The following is a 27,958-nucleotide window of genomic DNA, read 5'->3' as shown; positions in this document are numbered from 1 at the left end:
TCAGGGACTCCCAATCCCAGAAGAGAAGATTTATGTTTTAAAAAGTGCAAGATTATTCAATATTTTCAAATATTGCAGATGTACACGCTTGTGACATGCTGTAAACATCTGTTGTTTTTTAATAGCCAACATATGAATGGATAACGTCTACTGTAGTTTTGTTTTTATTGCATTCATTTGTCGCACCTGTTTTTGGATTAATTGGTGAAAGGAGAACGTCAATGCAAATGAGCAACGGTGAAGCCCAGGCCAGCACTGCTCTACAACACTCCAGGTAATCTTAGTTATATGCCTACTTTTCAATGGCAGTAGGCCTAATGTTTTAAATTGTTGAATGCTACCGTAATGTATCCTGTGTGTGTGTGTGTGTGTGTGTGTGTGTGTGTGTGTGTGTGTGTGTGGGAGGGGGGGGATTTACATGCAGACGATTGTTTAAAAGTGCTCAGTGGGTGGTACCACGTGTTCGTATGTGTTTGCGTCATTGTTCGCAGGGAATTGTGGGTACTGTTACATTTGAGATGTTAACATTAAAGTATTGACTAAAAGAGTTTTCTTGTCAATGTGTTCACATTCAATGTGTGTCGTGTAAAGAGTAGCCATTTGAACCGTCCAAGTGTTCTTTGGTCCATTATTCATACCACCACTAGTAGCAACCGTTACTCCAAGCGACATTCACATGAATCACCTCTCGTTTGCACCCTCACTATCATCAAGACTATACTTTCAGGGATCATTTCTATAGTTTTTAACTTGAGAGATGAGTTTCTAAATTGTTTGGTCTCGCTAACCACGATGAAGAGTCGTGATATTCCCTTTTGAGCGCGAAGCGGGCGGCAAATAATGATTCAGTTCATACGTTTGCTGTCATTGATGACCGTTCTTTGCTTCCTAGTGGAGCATTGAGGAAGGGAATATTGTCAGAGTGGTTCTCTAAATTTTGTAAAAAAATAAATAAAAGGCTGGTGTTGACTTGACTGCTGTAATTCATTTCATGTCCTATGATGTTGTTGCTAAATGTTAATGTAGGATCATCTAACAAAAAAGTATAATTAACAGAAATTAGGTTGTTTGTCAAACTATTTTATGACGTGTATGTTTTAATACTTATACTAGCTAAACTACCGGTAGTTGTGACGTGGTTAAACGTGGAAAAGGCTGCTTCTTCGTAGCCTACATATTTGAGCGGAGTCGTAAATGCACGATCCTACAAAGTAAACACATGCTATTAAAACACATGCCGTCCCTGCTAGAGCTAGACTGTACAGTGTGTTCAGAGCGTAGCGCTACTTTCTCATTACTATTCACGTTACCATGGCGACGGGACAACGCGACGGCCCGGTTGGTCAAGCCGGCTGTGACGTGGGTCCGATTTGTGGGAATCCCGTCCCCTCGTGTGTGCTATAGGTGAGTTGAGTTCTCCACCAACTTAAACCAGAGGAGACACGCAGTGGAGACACGTGAGACTGAAAGAGAGACCCCAAAGGCTGTGTTAGGGGAAGAAGAGGCTGTGTTGTGTTTCACTTCACACACACACACACACACACACACACACACACCCCCACACCCACACCCACACACTGGCTACTCAAAGTGTACACGAGTGTAATGACAGAACTTGGGTGTGACGTGTCGCATTCTGACTCTCCTAAATAAGTCATCTAAAAGAAGTGAGGAGAGTAGGAGACAGACCAGACTGACAAGTTGACAACCCGAGCAGAGCACGCGCCGACGACCAGCATGTAAGTGACATTTGAATAAGTAAACATTGTAGTGAAGTTTATGGTAGACAGTGAGGGTGGACTATTGCAATTTGCAACTCCTGTTGGCTGATGTACAAGATGTGCTAGGCTACTGCGCCGCTTGCGCGCAATACATGTCGAACGAAGAAAAATCATGTTTGTGGAGCTTTCTTTGACGGCCTATTCGCCCTACTGTGTCAAAGTGGACATGTAAATAAGTTACAGTAGGCCTATGTATGGAGATATACTGAGGTGGGACGATATTTAGTAAACAAACACATAGTGATGATTGATGACTCAAATATTATATAAACACTGCAGCTTTGTAGCCAAGAACATGAAATGCATGTAATATCACAGCCAGTAGCTTCGATACTTTTGGAGATATTAATTAATACATGGTCAATGATGTACATACAATTACATGCATTGTTACATTACATCCATTAATCAGGTCAAAATGCAGGGTAAACAAACACTTTGTTTATCTTTTTAATTTACAGGTCTGTGTGCATAAGTGAAAATGATTAACTTAGCCTGCTCCAATTCAGCTCTCACAACTTTTGTTCAATTATCTTATGTAATTATTTATTTCAAACCGTGACCTACAATTTCTCTATGGACAGTGCATATAAACTGTCCAAGCCTGAACTTGAACCACAGCCACTACTACTACTTTTCTTTCAGTGAATGGTGACTCAGTGTCCGGTTGCTTGAAGCATCTTTCAGTTATTATATATGTTTTCCCTTACTCAAGTTCCTCCCAATAAATGTCTGTCTTATATTCTTCACGATAAACCCAATACATCTTAAGCAGAAAAGCGGAGGAGGTCTGCACAACCAGGTTGCAATATATGCTGTAAATATGAAGTTGTGTTTAGAATGCCAGTATACAGTATATTGACAGTCTGCTTTAGCTGAACAAGGGAACTTTAGCTATTTGCTAGTGTTCCCAAAAAGTGCAAAAAACTCATGCATACCAGACTTCACATGACAAAGAGTGGTAGAAGAAAATAGCATTCTAACTATTGGTGCCAGTAGCACGAAAGCCCTGCAACAATGACTGCTTGTTTCATTATTATGACACACTCAGTCTGCAGAGTGCAGAGCATGTGATGTGTGCCAAATTTTCTTATATTCTTCTGTCCCCGATTTCCACTGGGTATTCTGGATTGCACTTTTGTCTCATTGTCAGAGGTCACATTCCTAGTACCTTTCAACCTGGCGTCCCTATTTCAGGCATGCCAACATATGTTATTTATTTAAAACCTTCCTCCGAAAATAGCAGATCTGTGTAAGCTTGTTTAAATTATACTTTAAAGGAGAATTCCATACTAAAAGGCTTTCTTACCTTTCTTTGTAGTTGTTACGTCCCCACCAAAGAGGTCCAGGTGTTATTTTGTGCAAAAGCTCCTTATTGGCTATTTCCCATTTTCCCCTACCATAAGCCCTAAATGAATTGCATTGAATTGAATGGGAATTGAATGGGGATATGGGGTGTTGTGCTAATTCGCTTATTTCCATCGCTCAAAATTATAATTTCTTTGTATATATCCTCTCTTCATAATGTAAATAATTTCCCAAGCGGCACACTTTACTACTTCTTTCTATGGAAATAAGCGAATTAGCACAACACCCCATAGCCCCATTCAATTCCCATTCAATGCAATGCAATTCATTGAGGGCTTATGGTAGGGAAAATAGCCAATAAGGAGTTTTTGCACAAAAAAACACCTGGACCTCTTTGGTGGGGACGTAACAACTACAAAGAAAGGTAAGAAAGATAAGAAAGCATTCTAGCATGGAATTCTCCTTTAAAGTAGGTCCATAATTATCATTACAAAAACAGTGATCAATCTTCTGGTTTAAACTTTAAATAATAATAATAAGTTATTTTACTATTTCATAACCTAGGTTTTAATGTTTTAAACTTATCATAAAGGACTTGTAAGGTGGTTATGAAAAAGGAATCGTAGCCTGCAAGTCATAATACACAATGATCCTTCCTGGCAAGTAAACACAATTTGTATCTTGTAGATGGGTAAGGGTTATCTTTTCCCCATTCATCAGGCCCGATGAACACATCTCTACACTGTCCTTGACCTGGACTGTATGAAGAAAATAGTGGAATGTCCGCACACGATATGGGGCTTTCTCAAGTTCAGGGGCGAAACGTTGTTGTATTTAGGTTGAAATAAAAATGACGGGGAGCAGAATTATATCGTGTGCGGACATTCCACTTTTTTCTTCATTTGGTCACTTTTTGGGTCCAGCACGGTATTCGTAAACTGGGATGTGCATATCGTTTTCCTTCTTTACACTTGACCTGGACTGTCCCACTCCCCAGAAGAGATCAGTGACAATCAGTGTTGCCATGTCTGCTTATTATAAGTGACTTTGGCCTTGTTTTTATTGGCCGGTTTTTTTGATGGTTTTTATTGCAGGTTTTTGGGCTTGTTTGCAAAATGTTTCTTAATTTGGCTTGTTTCCTAATGCTGTTGAAACCAGTTGTTCTCAAACCTTTTCATGTCAAGGAATCCCCACATTAATATTTATTGGTGCCAGGCCCCGGCAGATAAAAATACTTTTTGCCAGGGACCACCATACTAGATTTAGGTTGTAAAGAATATTCGAAACATTTTGGAAATGTTTAGCTTTAAAAAACAAAAAATGGTTATGGTTTTATTTACAAGATTTAGATGTTCACAACGTGCCGTGATGCGATGTGTTGTGAACTTGTATATCTGCTATTTTCTAATAAGCAATGTATATGTTTAAAGTGCTCATGTGGCATATAGTTACTTCTTTTGGGCTTGTTTTCATAGATATGGTTGCTTATTTCTCTAGCTAAATCTGGCAACACTGGTGACAATGCAAGGATATGGCGGCGACTCAAATGTCACCCAGCTCAAAAAAGCTTCCAAACTGTTTGAGGCCACAGACAGGCCGTCCTAAAATAGATAAGCACTTAGAGTTGTGTGTGCGATACGGAGGGGGCCGCGACCTCTGAGCCGAGTTTACTTCAAATCCCTGAGCTCAGAGGGTGATTCAGCAAAAATGCGAGTGTTTACTTAATGGAGACAAAAGGGGCAAATTGACTTCACATTCAGCTAGGGCTTAAAATTATAATAATAATGCTTGCTTATTGCTTTACACTGTTGAGTTGACACCATTGGTGGGCTGGGGGCACAATCTGTTCCTAATTGCCATGTAGCCTACATACTGTGGTATACTTGACAATACTTTGCAACTCTCTATGTGTGTGTGTGTGTGCGTGTGCGTGTGTGTGTGTGTGTGTGTGTGTGTGTGTGTGTGTGTGTGCGTGCGTGCGTGTTTTCTTGGTGACAGATTGGCGTAACTTTTCCAAAGTGCAGTCATGTACCCTGATGCTCTGGAAGCAGCTGGTCGGGTGGAGGGCCTGCCCTTGTCCTCCCCACAAACGCTGCCTTACCCAGAGGAAGAGGAGGGAGACATGGTCACGGTGGCGGGCAGAGGAGCCAAGAGGAGAGGACGCTACCGGCATAGCCTGCAGCTACTGAAGCCCTTCAGAATAACCCACAAGTAAGGCTCCGGGCAATTAACAGGAAATATGTTGAAACAGATGTTTAGAACCAACAATGCTCTGTGGCTCGGTCAGACAGACACAGCTAGATATTACCAGTAAGACGCCTGAGGGCGAGAAGCACGCATCTGCCTCGTTGACGTCAGACTGCTGGGCGAGCACTGGCGCTTTGGCATGGGGGGTCAGATCAAAATGGAATGAATTCTGTACTGGCCATATATAAGGAGCATGTCTTGACAGGGCTCGAAATTAATTTCACAATTAAGGAGCACCAGAAAAAAATTTATGAGCACCCACCAAAATGTAAGGAGCACCTATAGAGCACGAAGTCCTGACGTAACTTGCTCATCCCTTCGATTCCCCTGGTTCGCGGAAGTAATTTCTCTATGGAGAATAACATGGGGTGATCCTAATATCGTCTACTATAAGCGTTGTGGTCCAAAAATAAACAAGCTCTCTCGGCGTTATTGTCAGGGAGGTGTCTCTGTATCGTTTGCAACAGTCAGTCACTCATACAGTCTGCTTCTAGCGAAAATGTAACTAATTCAGTAGCAGTAACATTAGCGTTTTCTCTCAGTCAGTTGATTCTTCATATCCATATGAGTGAAACGGCCGGGATGACATGTTTATTTTTCAAACACAGTTCTTATTTGAGGCGATCTAAAATCCCCCTATGGGGATTATAATGCAAATAAAAAGTACATGAACCTGTGGATTTGCGCCCTCTACCGATATTGACGTCAGACTTCGGTGCTCTATGTAATCGATTTTTTATGTGGTTTACAAATAACATAAAATTACTAAAGTATAAAAATGCATGCCAGAATTTAAAATGTACACACACACAATGTACACACACACACACACACACACACACACACACACACACACACACACACACACACACACACACACACACACACACACACACACACACACACATTTTTATTTATGTCCACATAATGAGAAGTACAGGAATACCTTGTACAAAGGACATAAACACTGCCAGTGCAGTTTGACAGTGGGAGAGCAGCCAGTTACAACGTGCATGGATGGCAAAGCATCGTTACATACACTACAGCTGACATGTCGACACAGGGCAGCAGACATAAATCATGGATAAAGGAAACAACGCCTCCTCCAAATTGAGCGGCTTCCTATAATGGCTGAAACTGAGCAATACCTCGCTAACTGCTTGGCTCTCCTTTTGGAAAGGCCGGCCATTTGTAAGCCACTCACAACCAACTTATGCACAAGCCCTAGGCTGCCAAAGATAAAAACTAAAAGTTTACATCTGTAGCCTAGCTGTGAGATGGTCTGCATTAGCTGCTGATAATTCAGCACTTTGGTTAGAAAGGCTTCTTCCAGGCTATAGTCCAAGGAACAGCCGACCTCGAGAATGAACACCTCTCTATGGTTTTCAATTACAACAATGACATCAGGGGTGTTAGCTGAAATGTTAGAGAACAGTACACAGAATCATCATTACACAGGTTAAACATCCTCGGCTTCACAGTAGAATGCTTATGAAGCATGATGGAGGACCTGAAAATGGAAGAGATGTCTTTCGATATCAAATCCACTATTCTGTCATGCCTACATATGTAAAGGCCCCTGTAAACATGGCAACCATTTAAGATGTGGGACATGGTTTCAGCTATTTGTTCATGGCCATGATGGATACAGTGAGGAGCATGATTGCCTGGAAACCAGATGGAGAGATTAAGTTTAGAAGGTAGAACCTGTAATCTCGCTTTCAAAGTAAAAACAACAATGCACTCATCAATGGCAACATTTTTGAGTGAGAGACAGAATGGCCCGCAGCAGGAAGACATGCAGTCTCAACTCAGTCCAATGTTGTCGCTGTCTTTGTTGTTGTGCCCATAGGAGGCGACCTTGGGCATTAGTCAGTGGAAGTTGATGCTCCATTCCACACACAGTCATAGTCACACACACATACACACACACACACACACACACACACACAGCACCGGTCCGCCTCCTTCTCTTTTACAATCACAGAGTCCATAGCGTAGTACTAGTTGGCTAGAGGCTCTGGTCTTTTCTGAATCTGAACACTTGAAATAATGTAATTTCTGACACATGGTGAAGTCGCGAGCCGAGGCGCTCTGGAATCTGAGCGATGCAATGCTCAACGTTGTCCTGTACCGTTCTGTCAAAGAGTAGAACACTACACACTTTACATGTTGGTTTGTTAGCTTTAAGTGCTAGTGCAGCTAGCAGACAGGTGCAGTGGATTTGGATGTCAGAGAGCGCCGGTCAGGTACGGGCCGGGCCTTAATTTTCGGGCCTGTTGAGAACTCTAGTTTTCGCCGGCTGCCGGGCACGGCTGTGACCTGCGGTCGCAATTATTATTATTAATAATAAGGGTAATAATAATACACTTGGCCCAGGCCGTAGCGTAACGGTCTGGGCACCGGACTGGTGATCCAGTCGCGGTGTGCCGCGGGTTCGACTCCCGGACCCGACACGGCCTTTACCGCATGTCATCCCCCCATCTCTCTCCCGTTTCCTGTCAGCCTACTTTCTATCCCTTAAAAAAAATCAATAAAGGCGTAAGCCGCAAAAAAATATCTTAAAAAAAATAAAAATAATAATAATAATAATACACTTTATTTTTATTTCAATTTCCAAAAAACAGGTTTACAAAGTAAAATATCCCAAACGCAAACAAACTCACAACCATCTGTGTGTTGCCTCCATAAAACTCAACTCCAAAAGGTCAACAGGTAAGCTGTGTGCACGCACGCAGCAGAGCACACATTGATTTAGACTTATGGTAATGATGCTATTGGTTACAGTTAGTCTTGCAACACTTGTTCTACAAGATGTACCGGTACTACATTTACGGTAGAACGTCCTGTAGTCGGTGTGAGGCTGCTAAAAGTGAGCTTACAGTGAGAGTTAGTGTTGGACTGCTGGCGAGTGCTGGGTTGTTTTGTCACCAACAGCATTTTTGATTCTCCTAAATTAGTCATACAAGAAAGCAAGTGAGGCGGTTAGATGTGGTGGGCACTGTTGCGATTTCTGCGACTCCTATTCCACCAGATCTACTACTGCACACTTTTGCTATTTAATATACTGAAGAAATGCAGAGAAAGAGGACTGTCACACAGACAGACGGACAAATGGATAAGCAGACAGCCAGATGGACACCCACACAGAGAAGATGCCAGGTTTGTTTTGTTGCTCTTAAAGCCAATGTCCGGGCTGCTAGGTACTGTAGCAGAAAGCCCAGATACGGGAAGGGAACATATCCCTCACAGTCAGCTCCTGACCTGTGTTTGAGCAGCCTGATAAATTCACCCCTGAACTTATTTTTCGCTGCTCCCTCAGATTTCTATGAAGCGGGTGCAAATGGCTGTTCAAACATTGACATTTGTGGGCTTGATTCGTCTTCCATCGACCTGGCCGAGCTGAGGCTCACACTTCTCTCCCAGGGGCCGGTGTGTCCCACCTGTCCTAACATAGCACCTCTGTGTGTCTGTCTGCAGGTTTAGGCGACTCACGATGTTTTTCCTATAACTCTTTTCTCATTCCTAGGCATCAGCACCCAGTTGATAATGCCGGCCTATTCTCCTTCATGACCCTACACTGGCTCTCCCCGCTGGCAGTGAAGTCCTACAGGGCGTCCAGTCTGTCCATGGACGATGTCTGGGGGGTGTCCTGCCATGAAGCCTCCGAACCTAACTGCCAAAGGTGAGGTCACTCAGGGCGTCATTGGTACTGTAAATGTTAAAAGCACATGACCCCTATTACAGTCTTGCACCGGAGCACATGGTAACCTTGTAGATCAGCTATTTTTTGCAAATGTGAGTCTTTTTTATAATAACACAATTATTATGTCAACAGTAGGGATGCTTTAAAGTGTTTAACCCCCAATGGAAAATGCCCTGCAGTGCACCATGAATCCCCTGGCAAATACATTGAGTGTTACTACTGCAATATTGCTATAAGTTCAGCAATCATATCTTCACACTTAGGTTCATTGGTCCTCATTCACAAAAGAGACATACGCCACAGTTTAACGGAGGCGTAAACAGATATCGTAATTATCCGTCCGATCAAGCTACGAATTTTCGCCGTGCAATTCAAAGAGTGGTGTGTACCACAGGTGCGCAGGCGTATCGCAGGTGTATGTCATACTGAATGCAGCGGGTGCAAAGTGATCGGAAAATCACCCAACAACCTCATCTGCATTGATCCACGCCCCATATCGCACCATAAAAGGCTTCAAGCATGACTCAGCAGACAGCAGTTTGTCTGAGATCCATATGTCAAAAAAAGAAAAAAGGCTTTGCAGCCGCAGACTACTGCCGCGGTCACTGCTATGAATATTCTATTAATTTAATAATTCTACACATGTAGGAGCAGGACCACAAACAAGTTAGGGCTTTTATGTTATGTCGTTTTTGCACCATTGTATATTACCACTGTAGGCTACTATATATGTACAAACTGACATCAATCCTGCGATTCCCGCTGGGGACGCTGTGGGCACTGGTGGCGTGTTCCCTCCTCCGCGTCATCAGTGCCCATACCCGAGGTGGGGGTTGGCGAAAGGGCCTTTCTGTGTGGAGTTTGCATGTTCTCCCCGTGTCCCCTAGGGTAGATACCCTCACAAAAACATGCCGTAATCCTGCTCTCTAAAACTACCTCCCCCTGGCCAGCCGGGGCGCCTGATAGAGGGGAAAGGAACTTGTCGGAAAAACGTGTCCCTTCCACGCGCTACGTCCGGCCGGGGAAATTCCCCTCTGTCAGGTGAAAAGAAGCAGCTTGGACTCCTCATGCATAGAAGGAGGCATGAGGTCAGTCCGCTGCCCCCCCAGGTTGGCAGAGGAAGTGTAGCGCCCAGGATTACATTAGATAATTGGCACTGGGTGAAAAGAAAACTGGGTTACAAAATCGTGGGATAAAAAATTATTAAAAAAAAAAAACTTACATCAATCCATCCAAGGAAATTAAAAGATTTCCAAGCTTATATTATTTTATTATTTATTATTATTACAACGGTGCGTGCTCCGCTGAAGCAATATAATTATAATTTATTTAATTAAGTTCGGGACCAAGGCGGGTGCTCACTCACACCTTTGCAGAGGTAAAACATATATCCAATATTTTCTATCAGAGCTGCATAATGCAGCTCGGATATATGTCAATGCAGCCTGCATTGATCCATGCAGGGAATTAAGTCGTCTTTTGAGAGACAGCTAGAGAGAGGGAGGGGGGCATGGGCCCTCGACACTGTCGGTTTGCGCGATAAAGAACAGTATACATTCATAAGTGAATAATTATAGGCCTACCTCGTAGGCCTGGGATCCTCTTGTCTGAAGAAATTATAATCCAGTGAGTTTATCCAGTGAGTTTTCACCAAATGGTAAGAGTTAATTAAACTATTCTGTGTGTGGCATCCATGTGATCAATATCAATATACATTATTATAAATTAATACCACGACGCAAATGGAGGCAGATATATAGCCTTTCTTGTCTGTCTGTCTGTCTGTCCGTCATGTTTGTGAACAAGCACGAGTGGAGGTGAGCTGGCTTAAAACTATGATATGACTGGCCGACTTTCAAACATGCTGATGCCATTCATTAGGCTAATGTGGTCTTCTATTTTTTATATAGGGCTAATTAGCCCTATTCATTTTCCAATGTGAATCGGATCGGCAGCACGCTGCTGTCTGCCCCCACACCCCACACACACACACACCGACAGTCAACTGACTCGGAGCTCCGTAACAAAACAATTTCAATAGGCCTACTGCAGGCATTACTACACTAAACAATGTTGGATTCGTACAGTGCAGAATGCAGATAAGCCTATGTTCTTATTATAATTAGTGTGGTTGCCCTAACAGGGCAAACAGACTATTGTTATTGTAAATGAGGATACTTTGCCGCACTACTCCTCCCACAGTTTTTGCCACACACACTCGAGCCATATGTCAAATTGACCGGCTTGACCGGAATCGTGTGCTTGTATTTTGCTAAGAGATCCGTTGTATAGTTTAATTGATATTAATGAATTTGTTCTCCATAGACTTATAATGGGGAAATCGAAGACAAAATGTAAGTATTTTTTTCCATTGGAGACCGTAAGCGCAATATTTACAAGACTTGGGGGGAGGTTCATAATAATTATGAAAATGAATTGAAAAGGAATTCGGCCTCATGGTGGCGCTATAACAGCCCACTTTACGTTTTTCCCTATAACTCTTGAACCGTAAGTCTTAAAATCAAATTTTCCTTTTCCATGGATTCCTTAGGTCATGATGCATTTCCACATAGGCCAAAACACACTTTTGGCTCCTCCTACAGATTTTGTCCAAATCTCACAAAAATCGGCACACACGATCTCTGGACCTATCCGATTAAAACAGAACAGAATTTTGGTAGTGCGTATCGTTCAGCCGTAATCGTCGTCCGAAGATAGTAGGAAGGGAATTTTACAAACAATGCCATAAATCACGAACGGAATGTCCGATCCATTCCAAATTTGAATCACATGTCGCGGGTGGTTCAATCAACCAAGTTCCAAAAGCATTCCATTTTCATCCATAGGGGGCTAGGTAAATGCGAGAAATGTTACCGTTTGTCTCAAAAACATGATTTTTGGGGGATAAATCCCCTCAACCCCCTTAGTTACGCATGATCACAGGGGTGACGTGACATTGTAATTGACTAGCAAAATTAGTGGGAGGGGCCTATGTAAGCGACTGCGGCAACCACACTTTGCAATTTTGAAAAGTTGCGACCTTTCTAGTCAGGGTTGTTTTTCCGATAATCAGTAACCTACTTTGTCTACCACAACCCTACACTAACGTGGTGATAACGCTGCTCAAACATAGACAGCAGTCTAGCAGCAGTAAAACAGGTGTCTGGCCAAGGTTGAACGTTTAGTATTTGGGGCACTAGTCAGTGTGGGAATTTTATATGCTTGGGTGGGATTCTCTCGTGTCGGTCTGTGCGTCTGTCTCTCTTTGTGTGTGTGTGACACCTGCTTTTGTGTCTGCTAGTCTGTGTGTGCTGAATATTTAACCCTGTGATGATGTGGCGTGATTATCCTCCTCTGTTTCTTTTTGTTATCAATTATTTGTATTCATCACAGAAACAATACAATTATGTAGTATGGCATCATGAATAAAATAAACTAAACAAAAACAAGATACAGTACATAGACTACACAACGTAAAACGAACACAACAAAAGATCAAGAAAATAAATAAGGAAAAACAAACTGACCCACCCATCCCAGGACCATCAATGTCACGAAAAGCAGGGCATACACATGTGCAAAGTTCTTACCACTGAGTGCGCACAGCTTAAATCATATCTTTTAATTTTATCTGCAATGCTATAATACCATACGTTAACATTTTCTTCACTCGCTCCATGTAATCTTGCCGTTCAGGTTGACATTTCTGGATATACTATACAAAAAGGTTAAAGTACGAGGATGTTTATCCTCCTCTATTTTTAACTAATGTTACCCAACTACGTGTTCTTCTTCTGTACTCTCTTCCTGATCCATACCTGTATCTTTGCTTCATCGTTACTGTACTGCTGCTATGGCAACTGAATCTCTCTCGGGATCAACACAGTTCTATCGTATTTATTTGCGTCGTGTGTGTGTGTGTGTGTGTGTGTGTGTGTGTGTGTGTGTGTGTGTGTGTGTGTGTGTGTGTGTGTGTGTGTGTGTGTGTGTGTGTGTGTGTGTGTGTGTGTGTGTGTGTGTGTGTGTGTGTGTGTGTGTGTGTGTGTGTGTGCGTGCGTGCGTGCGTGCGTGCGTGCGTGCGCGTGCATCCATACATGTGCATGCATTAGAGCTAATTGATGAACATCTTGTCTGTACAGTGGAGGTGTGACAGGACTGGAGGTGAGGCTGCTAAGAATAGCAGGGATTAAAGCTTACAGTGAGAGTTAATGATGGACTGCTGGGCGGTTATGTCATTAAAGCTCTTCTTACCTGGCTGGGACAGACAGTGACAGGGACATTCTCAGTCAAACTCAGTGACCATTTATGTACCAGTGTGAGGCCACATCAAGCCACTGTACTTAACGTCTTTGTGCCAGTCTACCACCATGAGAAACGTCATAGCTCATAACTCCCCGTGGAAAGGAGTCCAAAGGACTTATACGAATTAATATTGTCAGAGAGGTGCTATGAGACGGTTTCCTGTGTTTCCGGTGCCTTTTCCATTACTCACGTGCTGTAAATTATACAGACCCATGACTCTACAGCCCGAGGGGGAGCGGCCCCACGTTGGGGGGAGCTCGCTCTTGTACTTGCCGGTGGTGACTGAGTTGTGAATGATGCTCTGTTTCACATCTCTGGCGAGAGGCCATGATGATACGTGTGACCCATGAGGAGAGGGGAAGGGGGAAAGAACATTGAGGCACAAACCAGTCAGAGTGGCATGGCCCGGGAAAGTGATGGTATGCATGAACAACACTGCTGAGTAGCTGTGGTGGTAGAGTGGGGAGGGTTTTTGTGTTTACATAGCAGGGGACAGTTATGCAACCCCGATGCAAAGTAAAATGGGCAGATGGGGGAGGGAGGGACGGACGGACGGACGGAGGGAGGGGGCGGTTTGAAAATCCTCCTGGGAGAGTTGACACTTGAGAGTGCACAGTGAGGTGCGAGGTAAGAATGCGATGTACCCGCCCGGCTATAGCACTCCTTTGAAAACACCGCTTCGAGTCCAAGTCAGAGGAATTTGCTGTTGTGAGACAGCTCAAAGCGTGTTTGACAGTGAAGCATTTCTCTTTTGGCCTCATACTGTACACACACGTCACACAAACACTCACACTGAGATTGTTTGTGCAGCTTGCCCACATGCCCTTGATTGTATCTCTTGTTCAATCCTTATTTGTGTCCTGTGTGCTCTCTCTGTAAACACTGGTTCTGACAAAAACCTGGTTGTTAAAATAGCTTCATAAATACATATTTAACAACTTGAAACCTAGCTTCCCTGTTCCCGGGCAAACAGTTGGTGAAACCAGCAGACACTACAACGTGATGTGTTATTGTGAGCTTGTAAATGGGCTGTTTTCAGCAAAGATATTTGGTGTAGAGTAAAACCATAAGGGACCTAGCCTAGTATAGAGCCCTGAGGGACTCTGGCGGCTGGCAAAATGACGTTTCCACCAGACGTTTTTCAGACCATAGGGTTTAAGTTAACTTTTTAGGACTTGAACATCAGTGTCTCTGAAAAAAAAAAGTCAAGTCACGTTGCTGTGTGATGGAAACTTTGCACCATTTTGCAATGTCATTTCCTGTGATTCAAGCTGTGCACTCAGACATTGGGGAAGTGATACTTACTTAAGTAAATACATTTACTAGGCTACAACCTTGTTGAGGTACTTTTACGTAGAGTATTACGTCGACACACTATACTACTTTACATCTCAGGTACATTTTGTATGGCTACTTTTTACTCGTGTAAATATGTGCCCTAGAGCCACATATTTATACGAAACCAGTCTATACTTAAAGGGGAATACCACTAATCTTCAACATTTTACTTTGTCATTCATAGTAGGCTGTAGAGCACATGACCGTGCACTTGAACTTGACAGTGATTTACGTCATGGGCCCCGGTGGTGTTTAATGACATAGTAAAATGTTGAAAATTTGTGATATTCCCCTCTATAAACTCAAAGTGTGTTGCATCACGATGCATTGTGAGATTGTAGATCTGCTATTTTCAAAAAGACTTTTAACACGTTAAGTACGTTTTGATGCAAGTACTTTTGTGCTTTTACTCAAGCAAAAATGTTTAATACAGGATTGGTTTTGCTTTTTTTACTTAAGTAGCAAATATGAGTACTTCTCTCACCACTGCATTGGGGGTGCAGTGGATCTTGACTTCTCAGATTTAGTTTGAATGCAAGTAATAATTATATTGTAAGTGTATGGGTGAATCTAGATGGTTTAATGTTCTTGCAATCTTTGATAGTTTTTATTTATAAATCCATTATGGTGTAAATTAGTTTCTGCAGTTGCTCTATATGTAGTCATTACCAATGATGCATTTGGCATAAAGATATTTTACCCTCTTTGTAGGGGCATTATATAGCGCTAAAAGACTACATTAACAGATCTTTAGCATGATTGATAGTGTAATTATGTGATCATTTGTCAAAAAATGAAAGACACATGACCGTTGTTGGTCTCCCTTATGTAGAACTATTTACAACCATGTAGTTTTGCATTATGATAATTTTGCCCTTTGCAAATGCAAATCTCTCCGTACAGTTAATCGGTACCCCGACAGCAGGTTGCATAGAATTCATGTTTGAAAGAGGGTAGAAAAAAGTTTGACCGACTGTTAACTCTCATCATTCATTATAATGAAGTGAAATGCTGCTGTTAATGACTTTCATTTATACATGAATTTATACAGCTCATGAAGCTTAATCGTTCTCACGGTTCAACCAAAGATTTCTCTTTAGCTTTACAGCTGCAGTAATACTGCATGATATGTATACTGGCAGTGGCTGCATCTGAATTGAGAAAGTCAGAAATCTAAATGCATTAGGATTAATCGAGGAATTATTGTATGTTGCCTATTATGTATAATGCTGATTACTGCTATACACGTGTGTATAGTATAGCCTACCTTTGTAATGTTGCCCAGGGTAGGGACGCTAGGATGTATGTACTGTAGTAGTAGTAGTAAGCCATGTGGCTTAGTACTACTACTGTTTCTGTAGCGTGAGGCAGCTTGATGTAAAAGTACCTCCTTGACATGACATTTGTGGCACACTCCCCAAACCCTAACCTTACCCTAACCTCACAGGATGCGACGGGGGATTTTTAACCCGCAGCACAGATTCATTTTAACCCACCACGTATGTCGGGAGCCACAGGCGATTTTTTACCCGCAGCAAGGCTTTGTGTCTAAACCAACATATACACCCAATGCAGAGTGCCAGCCAGCGAGGCATTGGCTTCCATTTTTGGTATGACCCGGCTGGGGATCGAACCCTGACCTGCAAATCTCAGGGCGGACACTCTGACCGCAAGGCCACTGAGCTGGTTTCACTGAGAAAGATTCATGTGGTTAATGCTGGCTAACTAAGAGTGATTTGGATGCTAAAGGGTTCCCCTTCTCTTCTCCTCTCTTGCTGATCTCTGTCATACCGGGCCAGGCTGGAGTCTCTGTGGCACGACGAGCTAAAAAGACGAGGGAAAGAGGGGGCATCCCTGACCAGAGTCATCCTGAGGTTCTGCCAAACTCGCTTGCTGGTCTCCATTTTCTCCCTCCTCCTCACCATGGTGGCAGGCTTCGTGGGGCCCGTGAGTAGCGCCCAAATCCTCCTCTCTTGTATTTCTCTTTCTGCTGATTCGGCTAATGCGCCTTTTCAGCGCGGACGGCTGGCTCAGACTCTGAGTCCCAAGTCCAAGTGTGATTTCTGAAAATCGCTTTATCCCATTTCACGCTGGTCTGGAAATTGAAATGAAAACACAGCGTAGCATATTTCCCTCCAAAATTGCCCTCGTGCCACCTCAGACAGTCGAGAAATGAACAGAGCTTGAAAGTACCAATATGACTGATATACAATATGATATGATTTTGTTAATCAAATTTAAGTTGATTGGTAATTATGTTTGGACTTCTCCTGTTGGAGCATTATTGGGTTAGTGAGTCCCATTGTTCCTCTCACCCCTGGCTGTTTATTTTGATGTGTGAGTGCTGCACGGTACGGGTGTGAGCAGCTTCCCAGATCTAATAGTATTAACTGGATTTACTTTTTACACAATGACTCTGTTAATTCAGTGGGTACCGGTATGCTGACTGATAATTCCTGGTATAGATTGCTCTGTAATCTATATATTTAATCTAATCGTAATTCTACTGTACATTTTACACAAGTTGTCAACGTTTTTAGTGCTTTTGGTCTTTTTTCATAGGCCCTAATCTTACTTCAATCTTCACATGCCTCAGTTATTAATTCAGATCACATCTGATATGCTTCATCATCTCCCTGTCAGTGCCATCTTCCTTAACCCATTAAAACCGTGAAAGTGTCATTTTACATGTAATTTGCGGCCAAATTCATGTAATTTTGATGGTCCTTAGTCGACATGTTAATTCTTCTCCTTTTCACCTCTTCATTTATCTCCTTCTATGGGTGTTTTTTTCCCTACCCCCCCCCCCCCCCCCCCCCCCCCCCCTACCTCCCTTGCCACCGTACTGCCTCATTTCACCTTCCCCATGCAGGCCCTGCTGATCCGGGCTCTGCTGGAGTATTCTCAGAGCACGGAGAGCTGGCTCCCGTACGGCCTGTCCCTGGTAGCGGGGATCTTCTCCACGGAGCTGATCCGCTCCTGGTCGCTGGCCTTCATGTGGGCCATCAACTACCGCACGGCCGCGCGCATCCGTGCGGCCGCGCTCACCTTTGCCTTCCAGAAGATCCTCCGTCTGCGCAGCACCAAGGACGTCAGTGTGGGAGAGGTGGGTGCAGAACAGTCTGTCTGCGCAGTCAGTCTGCGCAGCACCAAGGACGTCAGTGTGGGAGAGGTGGGTGCAGAACAGTCTGTCTGCGCAGTCAGTCTGCGCAGCACCAAGGACGTCAGTGTGGGAGAGGTGGGTGCAGAACAGTCTGTCTGCGCAGTCAGTCTGCGCAGCACCAAGGACGTCAGTGTGGGAGAGGTGGGTGCAGAACAGTCTGTCTGCGCAGTCAGTCTGCGCAGCACCAAGGACGTCAGTGTGGGAGAGGTGGGTGCAGAACAGTCTGTCTGCGCAGTCAGTCTGCGCAGCACCAAGGACGTCAGTGTGGGAGAGGTGGGTGCAGAACAGTCTGTCTGCGCAGTCAGTCTGCGCAGCACCAAGGACGTCAGTGTGGGAGAGGTGGGTGCAGAACAGTCTGTCTACGCAGTCAGTCTGCGCAGCACCAAGGACGTCAGTGTGGGAGAGGTGGGTGCAGAACAGTCTGTCTGCGCAGTCAGTCTGCGCAGCACCAAGGACGTCAGTGTGGGAGAGGTGGGTGCAGAACAGTCTGTCTGCGCAGTCAGTCTGCGCAGCACCAAGGACGTCAGTGTGGGAGAGGTGGGTGCAGAACAGTCTGTCTGCGCAGTCAGTCTGCGCAGCACCAAGGACGTCAGTGTGGGAGAGGTGGGTGCAGAACAGTCAGTCTGCGCAGCACCAAGGACGTCAGTGTGGGAGAGGTGGGTGCAGAACAGTCTGTCTGCGCAGTCAGTCTGCGCAGCACCAAGGACGTCAGTGTGGGAGAGGTGGGTGCAGAACAGCACTGAGAGGGGCTCCATATTATATATATACTGTTAAACCACTTAACACAAGACAACAATAATAAATAAATAAAATGTATTACACAAACTCAAAATAGCTAAAGGCCATATCACAAGTCATTAATCAAATTAGGGAATTGATTTGAAAAAGAAAAAGTAAGTAAGGTACACCACCATAAATCTATAATTACTTGCGCAAGCAATAATTTCGCCCGGTCTCTTCCGCCGTGACAGCTGTCCCGCCATTTAATCTAAGATGCTATTAATGTCCTGTTATAATGTCCTTAGTGTAAGACATCGCAGCTTCCTTTTTAAAAACAGCCTTTCCTTTGCCCAGGGTTATAATGTGGTTACGGCGGGCCATATCCCTCTGGTTAACAGGGTTAATGGGGTTCCGGGGGCCATATCCCTCTGGTTAAGAGCAGATGTTTGCTACATATGTTGAGTAAATGGTGTGTGTCGCTGTGTGTCTTTTCCACCTAGTTGATCAACATCTGCTCCAGTGACGGCCAGCGGCTATACGAGGCAGTGTTGGTAGGCTGCCTGCTGGTCGGGGGTCCGCTGGTGGGGATACTGGGCGTGTCCTACACCGCATACTTCCTAGGACCCACTGCCCTGGTGGGGTCAGCCATCTTTATCATCTTCTACCCGGTCATGGTGAGTACAAGGAGGAGGTTACCTGTGTTAACCCTTTTAGACCTGAGGACGATTCTAAAAACAACTTCTAAATTCTAACCTACGTTTTCTGAAAAACTTTAAAAAAAAACGTACGTACGTCTATCTATATTAATATTATTAAAGAACCACTTCACCACTTTTCAACGTATCTTCATATAATTGGTCCACACTATAATGTTCATGATAAAATGCCACAATTTTGTTCTACTCAGTTTGTGTCTCATAGGAGGGCCATGGGCAGTTCAGAAACCCGTCCATCAGTGACATCATCAATGGGGAATCCAAGCTAATAAAAACGACAGGCTTTCTATTCCTGAAAAGTTGAAATGCAATAATGGAAGCCATCGTTCTCACGATAATAAAAAAAATCTTGTTAAAAAAAACACTGCCTATCGATGATGTCACTGGTGGACGGGTTTCTGAACTGCCCCACAGCCCTCCTATGAGACACAGACTGAGTAGGAAAAGAATGTGGCATTTTATCATGGACATTAGTGAGGACCAATAATATGAAGATACGTACGTCTATAATCCACGTAACTCGAGAACCGTTCTCCCCACCGACGTCAAATTCGTCACACATGTTCCACACCACCACAGGAATGCAGTGCCTCGTATCCAGTCCGTCGGATACACCGTTGACCAGAACCAGCACAAAAGCCTCTGCCCGGGCTCTGGATCTGACATCATTTTGACACCTGCATAGACTCCATATTTGGGCATGCCTGGCTGACAAAGAACTTCATATATGGGCATAAAAGGGGCACAGACATATTAACTATGGGTGTTCATGCATTTCCAACTTGCATCGTTCCAAGTAGGCCAGTGCCCACGGGCACCGCTCTAGTCTATCAGTAATTACCAGAGAAAACCATGTAGCCTTTGTTTATGCTCTCTCTTAGTTAGTTATAGCTTTGAAATTTGGAAAGGCAGAATGTTGATCAAAACAGTCGTGTTTTGTCTTCAACTACTTTTGTCTTTGAGTAGTCAACCTGATGAAGGCATTGTTGCTGCAACATGTTAGTGTATTTATTTTTCTTCTATTAAAGGCTATATAATTTGGCATGGTCCCTTCCCTCTTTTGCAAATTAATTTAGTCACCCATTTGTATCAAAGAGCACTTTGTCAGGGATTTTTACTCCAGCCTCACAGATGCGCTCCTTTCTCTTTCCTACAAATCTTCATATTATTTTGAACTGTCTGTAAAGAAAAAATATATATATGTGAGTTTTAGAGGCAATCAATCTCGGCTCCTTTTAAATACCACCCAGAATCAGCCAGGGAGTGAGAGTCATAGACCTTGGTATTGATGAGAAAGGCATTCATCCCTCCTGGGCAGGTCAGAGACAGATTAGTTGATCTCACTGTGTCTGCTCTCATTTCCCCACCAGACACTTCATTTCTTTTGTGTCATCATTCCCCTTTTCTTTCTCGTCTGGATAGATGCTTGCGTCGCGGCTGACAGCGTATTTCCGCAGAAAGTGTGTGACGGTGACCGACCGGCGCGTGAGGCTGATGAACGAGATCCTGGGGTGTATAAAGTTCATCAAGATGTACTGCTGGGAGGACGCCTTCGCTCACAACATCCAAAGTGAGTGGCTGCTGTTTCGCTGCCAAGGCCACTGAACTCAGCAATATCATGACACACAGTGACACAATACTCGTTTCCTGTTTTGTGGTGCGGCCTGGGGCTCCGGGAACCCATGCAGTCATACCGCTTATTATTGCTTTTTATTAAGTTCTCCATTGTTTGCATCCTCTGACTTGAGGGTCTGCTTTAATTTGGACCTCCTGTCATTGTAACAATTTAGTGCTAAATCATCAATTTATCACATGAAATTAGACTTATCCCCAGAATGCTCCCCTGACCCTAAATCAATTTTCATTATCTCTCACTGCCTTCCCGTTTTCCACAATTCTCCACTTTTTAAACATCTTTAAAATTAGCCAGGTGTGGCTCATTACACCACAGTTCTGTGATTACCAATTATTATGATATGATAATTAATTGATCATTAATCTTAAGGTCCAGCAACTCTGGAGAGTTACAGTGCCTTCTTCAATTATCTTTAATTGCTCACATAGATGACAATATTATACCCCTGCTGATTGAGCAGTAATGCACATAGTCTTCAAAGGTGGTCTTATGTTGGAAACGTGTTAGGAAGGAGTCAGATAGTTCAAGTTCACATTGCTGCCATGGGGTGACTAAAACGATGCATTGAGTTTGGTCCGGTGAACTGGGGGAACAATGCAGCCAGCACAATGTATTTGGGACTAGGGCTGCAAAACGAATCGAATGATATCAACCAGTAAGCTGCCTTAAAGCCTTCTCGCCTTGGCGAGAAGCGACCGCAGGGCTGAGACCTGGGACATAATGTAATTTCATTATGTCAGCACTACAGCGGAGCAGACAGACGGTGAAATCTCTACCGAAGTCCTGATGTCACTCGCTCATCCCCTGCCTGGTCCAGGGCCGTAGAAGTTTCATTTTAAATTATCTCATATAAAGCATTGTGGTCCAAAAATAAATAAACTATCTCAGCGATATTAAATGTCCCGAAACATTTAACAAATATCGGCCGCGCGTGTGTGTGTGTAGTGGTGTGTCACCCGTGTGTGTGTGTGTGTCTGTGACTGAATGGGAAGTCCCTGGCAGTCAAATTGACAAAAGCGATCTTTATAATCTTAATACAAACCAACTATTTTATAAGAACAATATTGATGTAACTAAGAGATTCAACGAGTTACCTATATTTTATATACAGAGATTTAGAAGGAATAAGCAAAAGTCGTGATGCAACATTTCATGTATATAAACTGTTGCACGACTATTTGGGAGATACACACAGAGACGGTAGAATTGACCATTATGCAGACCACCTGTTTCGAATTTGCACATAATGCAGGAGGCAGCAGGACGTTGCTTTATGCACACCGCTGCAGCACGTGTAACTTCCCATTGACAGCCCATTCATCCAAACTGAAAAATTACCGGCCTAGGTGCCTGGACTGCTCAGCTGCGGCCCGGGCCCTACAGTGGATTTTTATGAAACAAACACTTTGCAGATATAAAGAGAATAACTCAAGCTTTTCGCACAGCTGCAATGTTGGTGAGTTTTACGTTGTTTAATACAATAGGATAGGACTTCTCTGTTTGGATGAATGGGCTGTCAATGGGAAGTTGCATCTAGTTAGCACCTTGCTTAGATGGCCACGGTCTGCATATGGTCAATGAGCGGTTCCAAACTCTGAAAATAATCACCAGCAGTGGTGTACATGTAGGAAGTGATCACCAACAGTGGTGTACATGTAGGAAATGCACTTGAAAACATATAATGATAACTTTCTACTTTTGGTACCTTAGTTACATTTTGATAATGGTAAAAAATGTGCCCAGTACATTTGGAATTCCTGACTATTTCTTGTAACTACATTGCACTACTGATACTTTTACTTAAGTAAAAAAAAAAAAAATCCATCACTGACCACCCAGACCAAGCCAGTCAAAGTCCGCTTCTCTTCACACCGTGTATGGCCTTCCCGGGTGCAACCTGCTGCTATTTCCGTCCACTGTGTGTTTGTTGATGGTGGCTCTAATGTTGTTGCTGCTTGAAGAGAAGTGGGGAATGCTTACAGAGCCACTTAAAGCTGCATTTTGCAACAGTCTTGAAAATCATAAGGCCTGAACACTGATGCAAGATTTTGGGGTCCAGTGCGAGTCCTAAAACGGCCATTACCAATGTTTTGAAATCAATTTGGAAAAAGGTTACATTTCTATTTCTAAAAGAGAAAGCGAGAAGCAAAAAAAAAAAAATCACACTCGTGTGAAGTGATATGAGGTGTGATGAACATGTATGATGATGTGTGTAGCCATAAACATGGCTACACACATCACGGCCGGAACACACAAAGCCAGGCATTGGAGGGGCTAGCGCCCCTCAATAAAATAATATAAATAAATGTAATATTGATCAGTGTGTGCTTGTGGTGGCCAGTGGCAATTGTGTTGTTTTCTTCTGGAATCCAGACTGATTCGCTACGTCCGTCTTTTTCTCACTTCGTTACTCAGTCTGGCCGGTCCTATTTGACTCGTATTTCCATTACGTAGGCAGGTCCCCCACCCCCCACAAACAAATCAGAAGCCGTGGGTCGTTCTCCCATTTGTGCACGGAGGTACGAGGCTCGCCAGACAGTGAAATTAAGTGAGAACAAAACAAACACAGAAAGTCAGTCTGTATTCCAGGCTATTGTTTTCTCTGTCTTTGTACAGAATGTTGTTTTAAAGTCCATCATTAAGCTCTTCCTATAAGACTTGGGGCTCCTGTCACTGTACCCTTGCCAGCATTAGTTGGAAAAGCTTGATAATCCCTCTTTAAAATCTTCCCTAAAAGGCCTAATCAAAGCAGTCTTCCTGCCAATAGTAGCTTGGTTGTTTGAGTTGTCTCACTTTGAATGCTGTGTAGTCGGTTCTGTTCTGTTGATTTGCGTGTGTAAGCTTCTTTCGATTGACAATCCCAATCCCAATTTTGGAGAGTCCTAGACCACAGATCGCTGATGTTGGTCACAGCTGGTGCAATATTTTGTACAAATTGAAAAATCTTGAAATCAATTTGAAAAACTTAGATTTGATCAAAGTTTCTATTTGAGAACATTTAGCTTATGAGCAAACTGAACTGAAATAACCTTTTCATAGAATTCATTAATTAGAGGTGTCACAGTGGAGGGCAAGAGAGCCCTTGTTTAGAAATACAAAGGACTTGTTGCGTAATTCTCCTTGTTATTTTCTCGGGGCCACCTATCGAACAATGCAGCTTTAAAACCTGTGTGGGACCTGGGTTCATTGTTGGGTAGTTGTTTTTCCCAATCACGCACGAGGAGGGCAGTCCTTGCCAAAACGGTGGTAAAAAATATAACCCATTATAACCAGGAAAGCATCTGTGTCATTTTAGATTTCAGCGTTGGCTATCAGTAGTAGAGTTCTGTAGAGGGGAGCTGTGTGTCTGTGACTGTGCCCAGGTGATGGTCGTTGATGCTCATTAAGGCAATTATGTTTCTGCACTGTCAAAAGTAATGCTACTTCTTTTGCAATGTAGTTAAATAAAAAATGTGAAAAAAGCTCGGGGGGGAAGATAAATTATATAAAATAAAAAATACGGTAATTTTTCTGGAAACAATTTTTTGTTTAAATATCGTGAAAATCGTATCGTGATACGAATGGTATCGTGAGTTCGTTACATTCCTAATTATTACAAGACATACATTACCCACTTCAGTCCTATATACATTTTGGCCATTTGAAAATAGCAGATCTACAAGCTCGAGCTACGAGCTTGTAGATAATGCTATTTTCAAATGATTTGTATACATTTGAAATCCTGTGAAATGGGACATTCTGTACAATGCATACTTTCTACTGTGGGTACTTTAAGTACATTTTTAAATATTTATACATTGCAGTATTGAGGGCGGCTGTGGCTCAGGAGGTAGAACAGGTCGTCCAATGATCCCTGGTTCGGCGGTTCGAATCCCAGCTCCTCCTGTCCACATGTCGAAGTGTCCTTGGGCAAGACACTGAACCCTACACTGCCTCCAATGAGTTGGTCGGTGTGAGCTTGCCGCCATTTGTGTGTGAATGTGAGGACGCTGGTGTCGACTGTTCGCCGCTTCACCTCCCAATGTATGATGAATGAACCATTGTAAATCGCTTTGAGCACTTGGAAAAGCGCTATAAAAATGCAATTCCTCATTGATCCTTTTCCTTCTGTCTCTCCCCCATACCAGAGGTGCGTTCAGAAGAGAAGGGTGTACTGGAGAAGGCTAATGTGGTCCAGTATTGATCCTTTTCCTCCTGTCTCTCCCCCAGAGGTGCGTTCAGAAGAGAAGGGTATACTGGAGAAGGCCAATGTGGTCCAGAGCCTCACAATTGGCGTGGCTCCAGTTGTCGTGGTGATAGCCAGCGTGTGCACCTTCACCTTACACATGGCCTTGGGCTATGACCTCACTGCAGCGCAGGTATTTTTTATTTATATACAGTACTATAAACCTAACGTTTTTTTAAGTTGAACACCCCTGCACTAGAGAGGAGCATAGTATTACATTATTAATGGGGGAAGAAATCGTACGACTTTGACTTTTGAAATATCGGCTGTTTTTTTATTTGTTGTAGAATGAAAAAAAGAGCATACAGTTTCAACTCTGGTCCGTTCTACTAAGTAGGCTACAGAGGGTGTACAATTTACAATTTAGGCATTTAGCAGACGCTCTTAATCCAGAGCGATTTACATTAAGCAAGAACAAAAAAGCATGGGAATACATCACATAAAAAGCATTTATCATGAAACATGCGTAAGCTAAGAAAGTAACAGTGGAATATCTATATAATGAAACTATACATATAAACTATACATATACTACTATGCTATACATATGTACTATGACGTGCTATGACTACATACAATGCAATTATAGTGCTGTCTACATAACATGCTATAGTCTGTATCAAATGCTATCTAAGTCTACAGAAATGCTATCTAAGGGGGTAGGGTAAGTGCTATGGGCCATGATGGAGTCTGAAAAGGTGGGTTTTCAGACTACGGCGGTGTAAATTGTTAATCTGGCTTTCTCTCATATATACCGTATATCCTGCTGTGTTGTATATTCATGTTTTTCGGACTCCATCCCAGGCTTTCACCGTGGTCGCAGTTTTCAACTCCATGACCTTTGCCCTCAAGGTCACACCCTTGGCGGTCAGATCGCTGTCCGAAGGTGCAGTGGCGGTCAAGCGATTTCAGGTACGACGAGCAGATGACTGCTGATGCGGTCATTTCCTGGGTGTATAGCTGACATTTCGGTAAAGGTCGCATGTTAGTGTGAGACTTATTTTTTTCTCCTTCCTGACGAGTCAGTCAGCCACAGCCATGAGTCAGCAAGCCTCTCTGCCAAGGTCAGAGCAGAGAACTCTCTGCATACCGCTTGGCTGTGTGTGTGTGTGTGTGTGTGTGGGTGTGTGGGTGTGTGGGTGTGGGTGCGTATGCGTGTGTGCTGTCAGGCAGTGACCTTGTATCTCCATATTTCAACTTGATATGTATTTCTTAAATAAATGCCTCACTTTGTCATATAAGAGACAAGAGTGTTGCCCCAAAAGTACCGAAATTAGCCGATCTATAAGCTCACAACACGTTGCATTGCAAGATCTGTCTAGATCTACTATTTGAGCTATTTCTGAAATATTTCAAGTCGTAGTTTTTCCATTGCCTGACTGGCGTATAATATAATTATTCCCTTGTCTCCGCAGAGGCTCTTCATGATGGACGACCGGGAGGTTGTCACGGCCAAAACAGAGGACCCATGCAACGCGCTGGAGTTTCGGGACGCCACGCTGGCGTGGGAGAAGTCCCGCCCACCTCCTGCGGCGGCGAAGGCCAACCCGCCGCCCAAGAAGCCGTTCAAGGCGGGCGGCATGAAGCGGGTGCTGCGCAGGGAGAAGCTCAGCCTGTACATCAGCGCGGAGGAGGTCAAGGGCAGCGGCGAGGGCCCCAATGCCCAGAGCCTGCTCACCAACATGGAGCAGGAGAGTCCACAGAGCACCATCTCATCCACGCAGAGCATGCGGCCGCCTCTGCACAAGACTCTGCACCGTATCGACCTGCGCGTCAAGAGGGTATTTATTGTCCGCGCGCATGGTTTGAGTTGTACAATAAAGCAGAGGGGCGTTGAATCTTGAAAGTTTAACTTTGAATCACAACGTGACATGCGATGAGCTTGTAGACTGGCTATTTTCAGCATGCAGGGGTAAAATCAGCCATTACGACACCATCAAGGCACCGGCAAAATACAAAATCAACTGTACATATTCAGTCAACTAAATGCTTATATTTAGTCGACTAAAACTCAAACATTTCATATGACTAAAATTTGACTAAAACGAAATCAAAATGTGCCGTCAAAAATGTGCCGTCAACTCTACTGCACACTACCAAGGTACTGGCATTACAGCTGGACTTGGTCCCTGCATGAGCGTTGCACGGTGGCTGCTCACTGCTCCTCAGGGCATGTTAAATGCAGTGGACACATTTCTCCAAAGGGGACAATAGAGTAAAATCTAATTAATCAAATCCAATCAGATCATTATGTACACAAAAACACACACAGTCTAAATTTTCCCCAAAGCAAATGTATGTATTTAATTAACCCATTCTGACCTGAGATCAGATTCATACGAGGTTTCCGCCGGACACACACTGGTCTGATGAACCCATTCTGACCTGAGATCAGATTCTAAAAATGTCAGTCGCTCTTCGATTTTTCAAAAATAGCAGACCTACAAGCTCTTATCGCGCCACTCGGTGGCGCGATATGAGCTTGTAGATCTGCTGTTTTTCAATAGCTAAAGCACAACATGATGCTGACACCAAAATGGGTGCCCGTTCAGAATGGGTTAAGTCTTGCCAGAAGCAAGGATAAAACGTATCCCCACCAGTAATACAAATTACTGACCAGATGGGGAGATATCAAAAGCAGATGTTGATGTCTTTGGTATTACCCCGTGTGTTGTGCCCAAGACGTCTGAGGACGTCTTTTTTGGGGGGGTTTATTTAAAAAAAACATATGTAAAAAAAAAATGAATGTAAAACGTGGTGCCAAGGTTTGTGCTATTGCCATTGAGAATGCATTGGGCGCTTAAGTTAAATAACTC

General features: G+C 43.5%; 1 protein-coding gene across 4 annotated transcripts in view; it reads left to right on the top strand.

The window, feature by feature from the left end:
* Positions 1-1,583: 1,583 nt before the first annotated feature.
* Positions 1,584-27,958, top strand: part of LOC310873022 (ATP-binding cassette sub-family C member 5) — a 48,437-nt gene continuing 22,062 nt past the window's right edge. For 2 of the 4 annotated variants that reach the window (XM_083785293.1, XM_083785295.1), the window contains exons 1-10: positions 1,584-1,739; positions 5,088-5,300; positions 8,866-9,021; positions 16,482-16,629; positions 17,555-17,788; positions 19,066-19,239; positions 20,704-20,851; positions 25,127-25,275; positions 25,947-26,054; positions 26,558-26,923. In XM_083785293.1, the coding sequence (XP_083641419.1) occupies positions 5,116-5,300; positions 8,866-9,021; positions 16,482-16,629; positions 17,555-17,788; positions 19,066-19,239; positions 20,704-20,851; positions 25,127-25,275; positions 25,947-26,054; positions 26,558-26,923 (1,668 nt within the window). In that variant the 5' untranslated portion in view covers positions 1,584-1,739; positions 5,088-5,115. Of the gene's footprint in view, positions 1,740-5,087; positions 5,301-7,961; positions 8,499-8,865; positions 9,022-16,481; positions 16,630-17,554; positions 17,789-19,065; positions 19,240-20,703; positions 20,852-25,126; positions 25,276-25,946; positions 26,055-26,557; positions 26,924-27,958 lie in introns of those variants that run through there. The other 2 variants (XM_083785296.1, XM_083785294.1) reach the window with 2 other exon arrangements.

The sequence above is a fragment of the Protomyctophum parallelum genome, assembly GCF_964188405.1.
Source record: "Protomyctophum parallelum genome assembly, chromosome: 16".
Taxonomy (NCBI): Eukaryota; Metazoa; Chordata; class Actinopteri; order Myctophiformes; family Myctophidae; genus Protomyctophum; species Protomyctophum parallelum.
This window is presented reverse-complemented; position numbering and strand designations above follow the sequence as displayed.